This window comes from Arvicanthis niloticus, chromosome 9 (assembly GCF_011762505.2).
Source record: "Arvicanthis niloticus isolate mArvNil1 chromosome 9, mArvNil1.pat.X, whole genome shotgun sequence".
Classification (NCBI taxonomy): Eukaryota; Metazoa; Chordata; class Mammalia; order Rodentia; family Muridae; genus Arvicanthis; species Arvicanthis niloticus.
This window is the reverse complement of record NC_047666.1, coordinates 58819501-58832972: the sequence shown is the minus strand read 5'-3', so window position 1 is coordinate 58832972 and position 13472 is coordinate 58819501. Positions and strand designations below refer to the sequence as shown.

General features: G+C 48.6%; 1 protein-coding gene across 17 annotated transcripts in view; it reads left to right on the top strand.

The window, feature by feature from the left end:
- Mical3 (microtubule associated monooxygenase, calponin and LIM domain containing 3) overlaps nucleotides 1-3152 on the top strand; it is a 194537-nt gene extending 191385 nt beyond the window's left edge. For all 17 annotated transcript variants that reach the window (XM_076940475.1, XM_076940486.1, XM_076940473.1 and 14 more), the window contains 3 exons: nucleotides 654-753; nucleotides 889-962; nucleotides 1043-3152. In XM_076940475.1, the coding sequence (XP_076796590.1) occupies nucleotides 654-753; nucleotides 889-962; nucleotides 1043-1227 (359 nt within the window). In that variant the 3' untranslated portion in view covers nucleotides 1228-3152. The remainder of the gene's footprint in view (nucleotides 1-653; nucleotides 754-888; nucleotides 963-1042) is intronic.
- Nucleotides 3153-13472: the final 10320 nt, after the last annotated feature.

Sequence of the window (13472 nt, the reverse complement as noted above, 5' to 3'; positions counted from 1 at the left end):
CTACGTTCCTGCTGCAGTTAAGCCCAGGGGTGTGGTCACTCCTGATGGACACTCAATGTGGGTCAAAAGTTGATTCGGGACAGATCAAATTAGCTGCTGGAACAAGAGCAGGAGTTACCTTCCTCAGCCCTGAGGTCCGCTGGTGAGAAATCTGACAGCCACTTTGATGCCCTGTGTTTACCACGCAGGGTCTGCTGGAGTGTTTGCCAGGCTGCCTGCTGTATCAGGGCAGGGGATGTAACTCAGTGGTAGACAACTTGCCTGGTACTCATGTGTCTAGTGAGTGCATATCAGAATGAAGAAATGGCGTCTTCCAGTCAGACTAAAAAGCATGGGGAAGTGTCAGGCACAGCTGCCCAGGCAAAGGCACACTTAAGAGCAAGGTGTACTGGGCGTGGCAGCACCGATGCCTGTTTTTCAGAACATGATGGAAAGTCTAGGTCTATCAGGCCCTGGGGTGGACACGATGCAGCGGCCTGTCATTCTCTGCCCCCCTGTCCCTGTCAAGGCTGTAGGCAAACTTTGGACCTGGCTTGGGACAGTTCCGGCAGCATCTTGCTTGGCTCTTTGCACATTTGCCCCAGTGTGACAATCTTTCTTGGGCTGGGCAAACAGAGACAATGCCGTCTCCTGACCTTCAATCTCTCACGCAGGCATGGGCAAAAAGGATGACCCCAAACTGATGCAGGAGTGGTTCAAACTGGTGCAGGAGAAAAATGCCATGGTGCGCTACGAGTCAGAGCTGATGATTTTGTAAGTAAGCGGAGATTTAGGGGACAACTTCGGGGGTGCCAGTGCTTGGGGTGCGCCCCAGCAGACACAGCTGTCCTAGTCTGCCAGGGTAAGAGAGCTGGCCTCCAAGTCACTGTTGCTGTCTCCCTGTCTCAGTGCCCGGGAGCTGGAGCTGGAAGACCGGCAGAGCCGGCTGCAGCAGGAGCTGAGGGAGCGGATGGCTGTGGAAGGTAAGCAGAGGGCAAGTAAGAGGGAAGGTGACACGGGCCACTATCCCAGGCCACACCTGACTCCTTCAGCCTCTCGGCAGATCACCTGAAGACTGAGGAGGAGCTGTCTGAGGAGAAGAAGATACTGAACGAGATGCTGGAGGTGGTGGAGCAGAGAGACTCGCTGGTGGCCCTGCTGGAGGAGCAGCGACTGCGGGAGAAAGAGGAGGACAAGGACCTGGAGGCCGCTATGCTGTGCAAGGGCTTCAGCCTGGACTGGTCCTGAGCCTGCCTACCACTGTGTCTGGTAGAGTGGCACCCACCTGACCCGGCTGCGTTCTCCCAAACCACTGGATCCAGGTTCAGAAGAGGCCTGGCATCCTTGGAGGGCAGTGCTCAGATACCATGCTGTGGGAAAACACTAGGTGAGGGTTATCCTCTGAGGTGACTCCACCTCCAAGGAGAGGCGCCCCCCAGACTTCCCTGTCAGGAGGGAGGAGATGGGTATGTTTGGTGTGTGCCCTAAGGGAAAGGCCTTCAGGTCCCTGAAGGCTTGCTGCCTGACACCTCTTTCAAGTGGCTCCTCTAAAGAGCCACTGCCACCACAGAGCACCTGTAGAGCAGAGCAGGTACCCTCATGCTCCCTGAAGCACCACCAAAGAAAGTACAGAGGCATCCTCAGAAGAGGTCTGTGGGTGGAGATCCAGCAGGGAGCAGCCTCCAGGGGCAGTGCTCTCCCTGGCAGGGGAAGGAGGCAGGTTCATTATGCAAGTTAGGAGGGCACAGGAGGGGCTGCCCCACCACACACTGGATCCCCAGTGGCCAAGTGCCCCAGGCCTCTCACACGGACAGTGGCCTGAAGCCCGTGGATTGCTGTGTTCTGCTTTTAGTTCACAACCATTTTGACACTGGAAAGTATTGACTTTGGGAGAGCTGAAGGAGGTCCTACCTGTCAACCCCTCCCCCACCCCACTCCTGTTGACAGAGGCGCAGTCCCTGGTCAGCCTCCACATCAGTACAGGAGATGGCTCTCCTTGGCATTTTCCTGTGTTTGCACATTGAAACGAGACTGACAGCCTGGCCAGACACTCAGCCACTTCGGACCCTTTTTTGTCAATTAACTTATTTTTTTAATACTTGAAAGTAAGCAATGTCATTTTTATACCTTTACTAGAGAGACACTGCCTGTCACCTGCGTGTGGGAGGGATGAGGTCTTTGTACATCCCATACAGCCCGATGCAAAACTGACCTGATTCTTGTTACATACATTTATTTATTAGCCTTCTTAGTAGTGTTACCTACCTGGTTGGCACCAGGGAGCAGCTCAAAGCCCTGTGGGTCCTTGCTCACAGCTTTTCTGTCCCCTCCTCCACCCATCACCCTGTTCCTGTTGCCACTGGACTTTTCTAGAATAGCCTCACTGTGCGGATGCATTTCAGCACCAGGAGGCCAGGCCTGGAGACAGGCTGTTCTGGTCTTTTGGGGATCTCAGCTCTGTAGAACCCACTTTGTCCAGTTTTGCTGCCAAGGTTTTACCTCCTGTACATATGTTGAAGGTTGAGGTTAGCCCCTCTTCATGCTTGCTGGGACCAAGTAGAGTGTGACCTTGTCCTCAGGCTGGCTGGTGAAAATGCTCAGCCCAGCTAGATAGAAACATGTGTGCTGGTCTCACCTCAACATAGCGGCCACTCCAATCTTCTCTGCCTATAGCAGGGTTTTCTTGGCCTGGCAAGAGCCAGTAAGTACCATGTAACCAGATCCATAAGCCGAGCCGTTCATTTCCTGTGGTTCAGCCAGAGACCGGCGATTGGGGCTAGGGTGCTTCTCTTTCAAAACAGCAGCACATGGACCAGTCCATTGGTGCCATACCAATCTGGATAGGACATGCCAGCTGGGCCTGTGGGAGGGGCTAGTGCAGACAAGAGCCAAGGGCCCACACTGACCCTGGACCTCCCGTGGGAACCACACTGTGCCTCAACTTGAACATCCATCCACCCAGCTCGAGGAGCAAACGGCTATCCTTCTGTTCACCTTGTGCAAGCTGCCATCTCTCCTGTGGAAATCCAGATGTGCTGCTAGCAGCCGCCACAGCTCTGATGTCATCACTTCCTGGTCTCTGACATGGCGGTATTGCTCTTTTTATTCTGTCAGAGGAGGATGTTCTGGATTCCATTCTCAACCACAATCTGCCAATCAAACTGGACTTTGGACAGGACCTTCATCGCCTATGTGGCCATCTTGACCCTTTCCTCCTCCACAGTGCCACTGGCAATCCCATGCAGCCCAGCCCTGTCATGTCTGCTAACTCAGAACAAGGAAACCATTTCCCAAGTAACTCAAGAAGGATGCAGGGGCATGCTGCATCTCTAGTGGCCTCAGAGCAGAAGCACCAGATGTTCCACCCACCCCCACCCCCCACCCGCCTCTGTCCTGGTCAGCCATGACGTGTTGATCTCTCCAAAGCACACACTGCTTCCAGCAGTCATATGACAGTGGGCAGAACACTTTGCAGGAGGGCCTCAGAATTCCACCAGCCTTGGGAATGTCCCGCAGCTCTCCAGTCGTGATGGCACGAGGACTTCAGGTTCTCATAGAGCACTTTTTTTTAGGCTCCCAGTTTGTAACCACTAGTTTGCAGTTGATTTCAGTGGCCCGGGGACGAGACATGAAGTGTTCTCCGCCTCTGGAAATGCAAACAACTCTAGTCATGTGTTCTTGCGTTCTTCCCAGGAATTATGTCTTCACTTGAAGGCAGGGAAGAGAGGAGTGTCTACACTTCATACACACATATGATGCTACAGCGCATTTGAGTAAACCCAAACTCAAGGCTAAGGACTGTACGTGAGGCTCTAGCCTCTGTCCCAGGAGTGCAAGCAGAAGACAGTCCATTGCTCCCAAGTAAGAGCATGGTCAACCCAGGTTCTAACCCTGCTCAGTTGATATTCTTACCCCCAACAGCCATCCTTAAGGTAATTTTGACCAGCAGCTGTAGACTTTAAAAAATAAGACATTTTTCACTGGGACAGGAGAGTAGAGGCAGGGGCAACAAATATCGGGGGGCTGGGAATATCGCTCAGTGGTAGAACGTGTGTTTAGCATTCATAAGGCCCACGGTTCAATCCCCGGTACCACATTTTTTAAAAATTTCTTTTGAAAGATGGTAACATAACCCACAAGAGGGAATGGTCTGTTTTATGCGCAATAAAGTTTTGTTTGTTTGTTTTTTTTTTTTCTAAAGAACTGAAAAATGTATTTCTGAAGTCATTTTTCTGCTCTTGGCATTGAGCCAAGACACATTTATCACCTACCTTTCCAGTGAGCGGTACCTACACAGATCATCTGGGCAGCTTATAGGTGAGTGTGTACAGACAGGGATTCTCAAAGAATATAGCTTTTCATTTGGTTTGTGATTTTTGAATCCTCTGTGTTATCCTGACTTAGCCATCAGTAGCTAACACTTGAGAATTCTCCACAGCAGCCCTGCATCGAGTAATGGCCGAGGAAGCCAGAGCCAGTTTCTTAAGACAGGTGTTACTGCGGGGTGGTGGCGGCACAGGCCTTCCATCTCAGCACTTAGGAGGCAGAGGTAGCTGTATCAATGTGAGTTCAAGACCAGTGTGGTCTACATTTGTGAGTTCCAGGACCCTATCTTTGTAAAACAGACTGGTGTTGCTAAAATTGTTAAGATCCCAGTGACAAACCAAAACTTGATTCCACCAAAGTTTATTCTGGGAAAGCAATATATTTATTGGGCTTCTCTACAGAGTATAGGTTACTTATCAGGGTGCGGGTTCTCCCTTTGACCTGGAAAGACTTTGCCCAGCAGAGATGAGGACTTTCCCATAGTTACATAGATGGAGTCTCCCTCTCCTATCTTCACCCTACCTGTATAACCAGCCCTGCCCCAGGCCCAGTATGTATAAGGAAGACAGTTGTGTACAACAGGTAGTAGGCAACAACTAGGTGCTCTGGTACTCTTCTCACTCCTCCATGAGGGCATGAACCATCAATAAACCTAGCTGGGATGATCTTTTACAAGGGGGGTGAAACTGAACTCCCCAGGATGGCAGTTAACGTGGCTCAGAGGACAGTCACTCAACACAGTTGGATCACCAGCTATTCCAAAGAGAAAGCCCACTGGTCAGGGGCCCATGCATAATAGAAGATGAGAAAAAAAGGGGACTAGAAATAACCAGCCTAGGAGGGACTTACTGTGGCCCTGGGCTCCTCAGGAAAGGTAGGTCACGCCTTTCGTTCTTTTGAAAAGGAAGCACAGCTGAGTGAGCACCCTCGATAGGCATCGATTCCCCCCCACGAGATAAGACTGAGAATCAGGCGCGGTTGTTGGGCACAGTTTCATCCCCAGGTGGCAGGAAATGGTAGTTTTAGGCAGGGAGCCAGAAACAGGCTCCTCCCAAGAAACCACCATTCCTGGCCTCTGCCAGCCCAGATGACTCCTGTCAGAAGATCCGAGAGAAGAATGGATATGTGCTCCTGTAAGAAGCTAAGTGCTCTGTCATAGAGACTGTCCCCTCTCATGGTGAGTAGCCAGATGTCTCCCAGTAAGAGACAGCCCTCTGGTGTGTGAACTCCTTACTGCCCACACAAGGTCTTGAATGTTCTACAGAGGCTGAGGGAAGAAGAAAGGAGAAGGGCAGAGACACATGGAAGACTGAGAAGTTTCTAACCAAAAGTATAAATTCCACAACTCTTTTTTTTTTTTTTAATATTTCTTTTGTCTTAAGTTTCGTGTGTGTGTCTGTATGTGGGTCTATGAGTGTCAGTACAGGTGCCAGCAGTAACTGAAACTGGAGCTACAACTGGAGCTGTGAGCTGCCTGACAGGGGTGCTGGGCACTTAATTTGGGTCTTCTGTAAGAGCAAGTGCTGTTCACTACCAAACCATCTCTCCAGCCTAAAGAATTACACAATTCTTTACTTACATATAAATTTGGGGTTGACATTTAAAATATTGGATCCTGGCTGGAAAGTGGAACTGCATTCTGGTGCATATGGCCCCTGCCCCCCCTCACACACACAGACATATTACACACAGTTTGAAATAATAGAAATAAGGGACAGGAGAGGTGGCTCAGTGGTTAGGAGCACTTGCTTGCTCTTGCAGAGGTCCGAAGTTTGATTTCCAGTACGTACATGGCAGCTCACAACCATCTGTAACTCTAGTTCCAGGAAATCTGATAAACTCTTTCTGGCTTCCAAGGGCATCAGGCATGTATGGGGCACACATGCAGTCAAACCAAAATAAACAAGATTCGCTAAAACATTGAAATCACTTGTGTGAGCTTTCTAGATGATTTAAGACATACACAGCTGAGGTGGTCGTGTGCTGGTCTTACACAAAGCCCAGCACTTCATAAACCCAGGCATGGTGGCACACACCACCCTTAGTTCTTGGAAGGGTGAGGCAGAAGAATCAGAAGTTGAAGGAAGTTCTCTCCTTGGGTGCGTAGCAAATGTCAGGTCAGCTTGGATGACTTGAGAACCTCTCTCAAAATCAAAAAGAACAAAGAAGTAAAAGTCATCACCAGTCATTAGTCATGGGACCTTAACTTGTCAGCAGCTAAGTCAGAGGACACCCATATCTAGACATCCCTGGTCAGTCCTCAGTCTTCAAGGTCATGCTGGAATCTCAACCCTGTGGCTGACCCTTTGCCCACCATTTCCTTCTGAGTCTGGTATCTGAGTCCACTCACCCACCGGTCTGAGGGATCTTCCAAACATGCAGAGTGGCAGCTTTTCCCGGGACCACAGCGGCCTTATAGGAACTGTGAGTCAGGGTCCTATGAAGTTCCCTTTGCTGATTCAGACCCCACTTTTAGCAATGTAGGAGGGCCACCCTGAGACAGGCCCTTTTATTTGCTGTCTTTCTGGAAGCAGAAAGCCAATAGTGTAGCCATTAAGATAGCTCAGGTTTGGTAGACAAAAGCACTCACTTAGTAGCCCTGTTCACTCCTCAGACACACAGTAGGAGGAAAGCTGACCTCTACATACTTGTCCCTCACACACCCATAAATAAATGCAAACTTAAATTTAAAAATATTTTTTATTATTTTAAATTGTTATTAGCATATATTATACATAATGGGTTTTAGAATCCTATATATAAAATATATACAGATATATATACATATATGATACTGATACATATATATCTATATATAGATATATATATAGGATATATAGATATAGATAATATATTTAATTGTGAGCCCATGGTTAAAACTCCTTTGCTGTAGGCCAATGGAGGCTTCACCCAAGCTCTTCCTCTGTTTTCTTATGTTCATTAATGATGGTCCTTTGGGTTTCCATGTCTCTTCAGAAGGAAATGTTTTATAGGTCACTTGGCCCTGTGACATGAAGAGCCCTAGGGATTTGTTTTGGCATCTGCCCTGCCTGCCTGCTATCCAGCTGACTCATCTTGAACTTAGCTCTCTAAATCTGTCTCATAAGTCTTTGCCCCATCAAATGGTGGTGGGACAGAAAAGAGTCAATGGCACTTGCTGTGTACGTTCTCGTTCTCTCTCTCTCTCTCTCTCTCTCTCTCTCTCTCTCTCTCTCTCTCTCTCTCTCTCTCTGTGGCTCTGAGTCACAGTCAGATGCCAGTCTGGCCCGGCTCAGAGCCCAACCCAGAAGCTGTCCCTGCTCACTTTCTTGGAATTCCCTAAGGCATCTGGATCCCAGGGCAGAGAGTAAAGGGGAGGAAGGAAGCCAGGGTTTGGATTTGATATGGGGAAGTCCCATAAAAGAACCAAGGACAGAAATAGCATGTCCACGTCATGTATCAATAACAAAGACAAAAAGCAGAGCATGATTGCCCACACCTGGAGTGCCAGCACCCAGGAGTCTGAAGCAGGGGGACTGACATGAGTTCTAGGTCTTCCTGGCCATGTACTGCCTTCTAGGCCAGCTTAAGCCTTAAAAGAAAGTTACTAGGCAGTGGTGATGCACACCTTTAATGCCATAACTGAGGAGGCAGAGACGGGGATCTTTGAGTTTGAGGCAAGCCTGCTCTACAAAGTGAGTTCCAGGACAGCCAGAGCTGCACAGAGAAACCCTAGCTTGAAAAAAAAAAATATATGATGGATAGATGGACAAAGACAGGAGATAGATGATAGATAGATAGATAGATAGTGACATAACTGGCTTCAGCAAGAGCAGAACAATACAGAAGATGGTCTGTGGGCCATGATCAGATCCACCTCAGGGCAAATGTTGAGGGGCCTGGCTCTTTGGAAAAGCCAGCTCCATTCTTCCACTCCTTCCCCAGGAGTCTAGTGAGCTGTGGCCAGACCCTAGAAAGGGACATTTATCTGGCTTTGAGAAGGCAGCCCTCCAGGTCTCTTTCTCCTTCCTTGAGCTGGGCATCCTCATGGGTAACCATTAGAACAGATCAAAGAGTCCCAAGGCACAGCCAGGGAATCAAACTTGGGAAATCCCACACAGGGTTTCTGACTTACTGTAGGTGTTGAGTCACACCAGGGCTCCACCTATCCTGCCCTCCCGAAGCAGAGGACAGTCACCTCAGCAGAATACTGTAAGTGACACTGCAGCTCATGTATAAGTGACAGGACCTCCCCCCTAGACCTTGGTCCAGGATCTTTCTTCCAGCAGGGTTTGTCTGCTGTCCTTCTGTCTTCTCCACCCACCTGTCTTTCAAGGCCTGCAAGCTAGAGACAGCATGGGATGAAGGCCCCCTGGGAATGGTGTGGGAGACTGGCCCAGCCCCTAAACACCTTTCACCTTTCCAGTAAAAGGTCTCAGATGAAGACTGAGGGAGACACTGAGATGGATCACAGCGGGTATGGAGCTTATTAAACATTAACTTTTAATCTCAGTAATTGGGAAAGCAGAAGCAGGTGGAATTCTGAGGCTGAAGCTAATCTAGACTACACAGTGAGTTCCAGACTAGCCATGGCTACATCTTAAGACCCTATCTCAGAAAAAAAAGTTTTTAACACCATGGAGGGACAACAACATGGTGGGGGCTTTGAGGGAAGTTCACACCCCAGCATCAGAGACAGACAAAGCATGGCAGGGGTCTTTAAAGAGAGGTGTCGGGGCACATATGGCGGAAGTGGGAGTCTCTTAAACCTTTCTGAGGGTGAGGATGTTTTTGCCACACAAGCCTGCAGGCCATCAAGCTCTTATTCAGAGGTGATGAAGGGGGTGAGGAGCAGGGTGTATAGCCTTGATGTGAACTCACCTCCCTGGGTGGAAGATCCCAGCACCCGGGGGGGGGGGTCTGTCGGCTAGAGACCCACAGACAGCACCACAGTATCCATGCGAGGGGAGGCCTGAGTAGAGCTGGATTCCAACATCACCGTCTTATACCCAGGGCAGAGAGTAACCCTCTAGGACAGCCACTGCTCCCTCAGCCTCCAGCACACTGCCTCACCCCACCCTACCATGGGCACCTGGCTCTCACTGCTGGTTTCCTATCAACCTACTGTCCACGGGACAATAACATTGGCCTGTCCCTTCTTTTGTGTCCCAAGACAGTCCTCCTTATGGCTTTGCTTGAGCTTTGGAAGATGCTGTGGTCTTGACAAATGAGCTACCACCATCTTCCCTCCATCCGTCTGGTGTTTCAGACCTTGAGTCCCGAGGCTGAGCCACACCTGGACTTGACGGGCTACTCATCTGTCTCTTGTCACTTTGTGACTGGAGCAGGAGCTTGCTGTCATGGTTTCACCCAAGTGGGAAGTGGCCAGGACAGAGGAAACTTTGACCCCCCACAGACCCAGGGTATGGGGGGGGGGGGTTAAACTGGTGAGATCCTCTTGTCAGCTCTCCTGAGCCTGTGCAGAGAAAGAGAAGGCACAGGCGTTATAAAGACACAGGTCCACTGAGAAGAAAAGCTAATTACCAAAACAGACTGGGATGGGAGTGGAGGTTGGAAGAGCAGCTGAGGCCCTGTGGAGGTCAAGAGGTCTTGCTAAGAAAGAAAAGACCACTGGCCCAGCAGTGTAAGGGGACACGGCTAGAGAAGGGTCAGTGGTGGCACGCTGGCCTGGTGTGTGTGAAGCCTTGGGTTCCTACACGTGCACCGCAGAAAGCATATGTCTCTCCAGGATCCTGTTTCTAACCCTTCAAAAGACTCATTTAGTAACCACATACAGTGTCCTGTGCCTGTAGCTCTGGGGAGGCTGGAACTGGCAGAATGAATATAAATAAAGGAGATTAGATTGACTTATAGAATGTGGTCTCACTAATCCAGCAATGGCTGTCTCACAATGGAAAGCTGGAGGGGAATCTGGTAGTAGTTCAGGCCCTGGGACAGCGCCAGACCTCCACTGGAGTCCTAGAGCATTCTGGAGAGCTGCTGGTCCATCTTAGGTCTACTTTGGAATCCCAAGATCTAACACAGGTGGAGGAACACTGGGCAAGCAGGCTAGGAGCAAAAGCTTCCTTCTTCCACGCCCCTTAACATGGGTTGCCACCAGAAGGTGAGGCAGAGATTTAGAGTGGGCTGTCTTCCCTCCTCAATCCTCACAGGCTCACCCAGCACCTTGGCTTTTAGTTGATTCCAAACATAGTCAAGTTGACAACCAAGATCCGCCATCATATCCTGTGGTCTTCCACTAGAATTTACTTATTTACTTTTAAATAAATGTAAATTTTTTTCACTGTCATACTGGACTTTATATATGGAGTTCTTGGCCAGCTTGGGCTATATAAAACACTGTCTTTCTCAAGACAGAGTCTCACTATGTAGCTCTAGCTGTCCTAGAACTCACAAAGATCTGCCTACCTCTGCTTCTGCCTCCTAAGTGCTGAAATTAAAGATACATGCCCCACCCCTGTTCCCATCCTGGGGAGACACTGTCTTTGTTTGTTTGTTTGTTTGTTTGTTTTTTCAAGACAGGGTTTCTCTGTATAGCCTTGGCTGTCCTGGAACTCACTCGCTAGACCAGGCTGGTCTCAAACTCAGAAATCCACCTGCCTCTGCCTCCCAAGTGCTGGGATTAAAGATGTGCACCACCACTGCCCGGCGAAACACTGTCTTAAAAAAAAAAAAAAAAAAAAAAAAAAAAAAAAGCCCTAGTTCTGCCTTCCAACCCCTACTGCCACACACAGCTAGCAGGAGCCTGATAACAGACTATGAAAACAGATCAACAGCCACAGTCTGCAGTACTGTCTATATGTACTGGCTGGGTTTGTGTGTCAACTTGACACAGGCTGGAGTTATCACAGAGAAAGGAGCTTCAGTTGAGGAAATGCCTCCATGAGATCTAGCTGTAAGGCATTTTCTCAATTAGTGATCAAGGGTGGTTGGGCCCATTATGAGTGGTGCCATCCTTGGGCTGATAGTCCTGGGTTCTAAAAGAAAGCAAGCTGAGCAAGCCAGAGGAAGCAAGCCAGTAAGTGACATCCCTCTACGGCCTCTGCATCAGCTCCTACTTCCTGACCTGCTTGAGTTCCAGTCCTGACTTCCTTTGGTGATGAACAGCAATGTGGAAGTGTATGTTGAATAAACCCTTTCCTCCCCAACTTGCTTCTTGGTCATGATGTTTGTGCAAGAATAGAAACCCTGACTGAGACACTATCCAATGATGAAATAATTTTTCATTTGTTCATAGCAAGCCTAGGAGGCACACTAACTTCCTCTGTGATGGGAAGGACACAGGCTCATCTCTGCTTAACTGATAGAAGAACTGAGCCTGGGGTTGTTGAAGGGTTGAACCTACAATCACCAAGGGAGGGAAAATGAATTCCAAAAACGAGGATCTTCTGCTCCCACCCTCCTGACCCCCTGGGGGAGGTGCTGCCCAGCACTCTTCCTACTGCTACTGCTTGCCAGATGTTTTTAGTGTAACCATGTCCCATGATGCCCTTGCTTAGAATTTGTACTGTTCCATCCAGGCATGGTCTTTCTTATGGTAGTTAAGACTCATGGAGTCAGGTTAAACTGAGTGTTGGGACATTAGTATAATTAAGCCCATCTCCTCTTCCTCCTCCTTCTCAAGTGCTTCCTAGCTGTTTGTGAGTTGTGTTCTTTTACACAATGAGTCCTAGTGACCCGACCATGATTACCCCTGAGTAACCCTAGTCATGTTTTCCCACATATGGAAGACTATAAACGCACAAACCACGAGAAAAGTATGTGGGCCTTAACAACCACACCCTGGTGCCAGGAATGTGCCTGGCCTCAAATTCACTGTGTAGTTGAAAATGACCTTAGTTTGATCTCCAGCATGCACTTAAAAAGCCAAGTGTGAAGTAAGCATGGTGGTGTACACCTTTAATCCCAGCACTCAGAAGGCAGAGGCAGGTCCAGTCCATATAAGTTCCAGGTGGGTCAGTTATAGCAACAAAATGAGACCATGTCTCAAAAAACAAACAAACAAACAAACAAACAAAAAAGCCTTGTGTGTTTCATTCCTGGGGTTCACTGGCCTGCCAGCCTACCCTGAACAGTAAGTCCCAGCTCCTAGTGACAGACCTTGCCTCAGAAAGCAAGGTGGGGCTGGCAAGAATGGCTCATAGGAAAAGGCACCAGCTACCTGTGTTCCATCCCACATGGCAGAAAGAAAGAAGTCACTCCTCCAAGTTGTCCTCTGACTTCAACATGCTAGCTCTCTCTCTCTCTCTTTCTCTCTCTCATACACACTCAATCAATCAATCAATCAAATCAATCAACCAACCAATCAATCAAAGTGATTAAGAACAAAAGAAGGGGGAAAAAAAGCCCCAGAGGCCAAAGATACATCAGGTCTCTTGGTGCTAAAGTTACAGGTGGTGGTGAACCACTTGGTGCAGGTACTGGGTTTCACACCCCTATCACCTCATGGTGATGACATCAAGAACCCTAACCACTGGGGCATCTCCAGGCTCCTGTATGACCACTTGAGAACCTGAACCTTCCAATAGAATTAAATGTTCCCTGATGCAACATCTTCAACCGTAGGTATTTTTTCTAGAAGAAACAGAAGCAAATCAGGTATAGTAACGTGGCCTGTAATCTCAGTATTTGGAAAGCTGAAACAGAAGGGCTTCTGGGAGTTTCAAGGTCAGTCTGGGCTGCAGGGTGAGACTTTGTCTCCAAAAACAAAACTAAAACCAACCCCTTCCCCCTAAAAAGTGAAAGTAAACTTCAGAAAAATAGGAGTTTTGTGACAGCTATCCATACCAGCCTGTCATGGTTTGACTGAGAAGGCGCCTGTGGTGTCTGGAATAAGAATGGTCCCCATAGGCTCATATATTTGAATACTTAAGCCTCCAGGAAGTGATACTATTTGAAAGGATTACAAGGATTAAAAAGTGTGCCCTTGTTGGAGGGAGTATGTTGTTAACGTTTTTTAATCTCAATCTGGAGTTTCCACCACACCTTTGATCATTCAGTTTCTGGATAAAAGACACACTTTTATTAAATAAGCCTTAAACAGCACAAGAGCTGGGCCAATATCTGTCCTCTATGCTAATTATGTCTGTTTCCCAGCCAATAATCCCATTGTATAATTTGCCATGTTTTATGTGGGCTGTTCCTAATTCCAATTAGCCAACCCACAC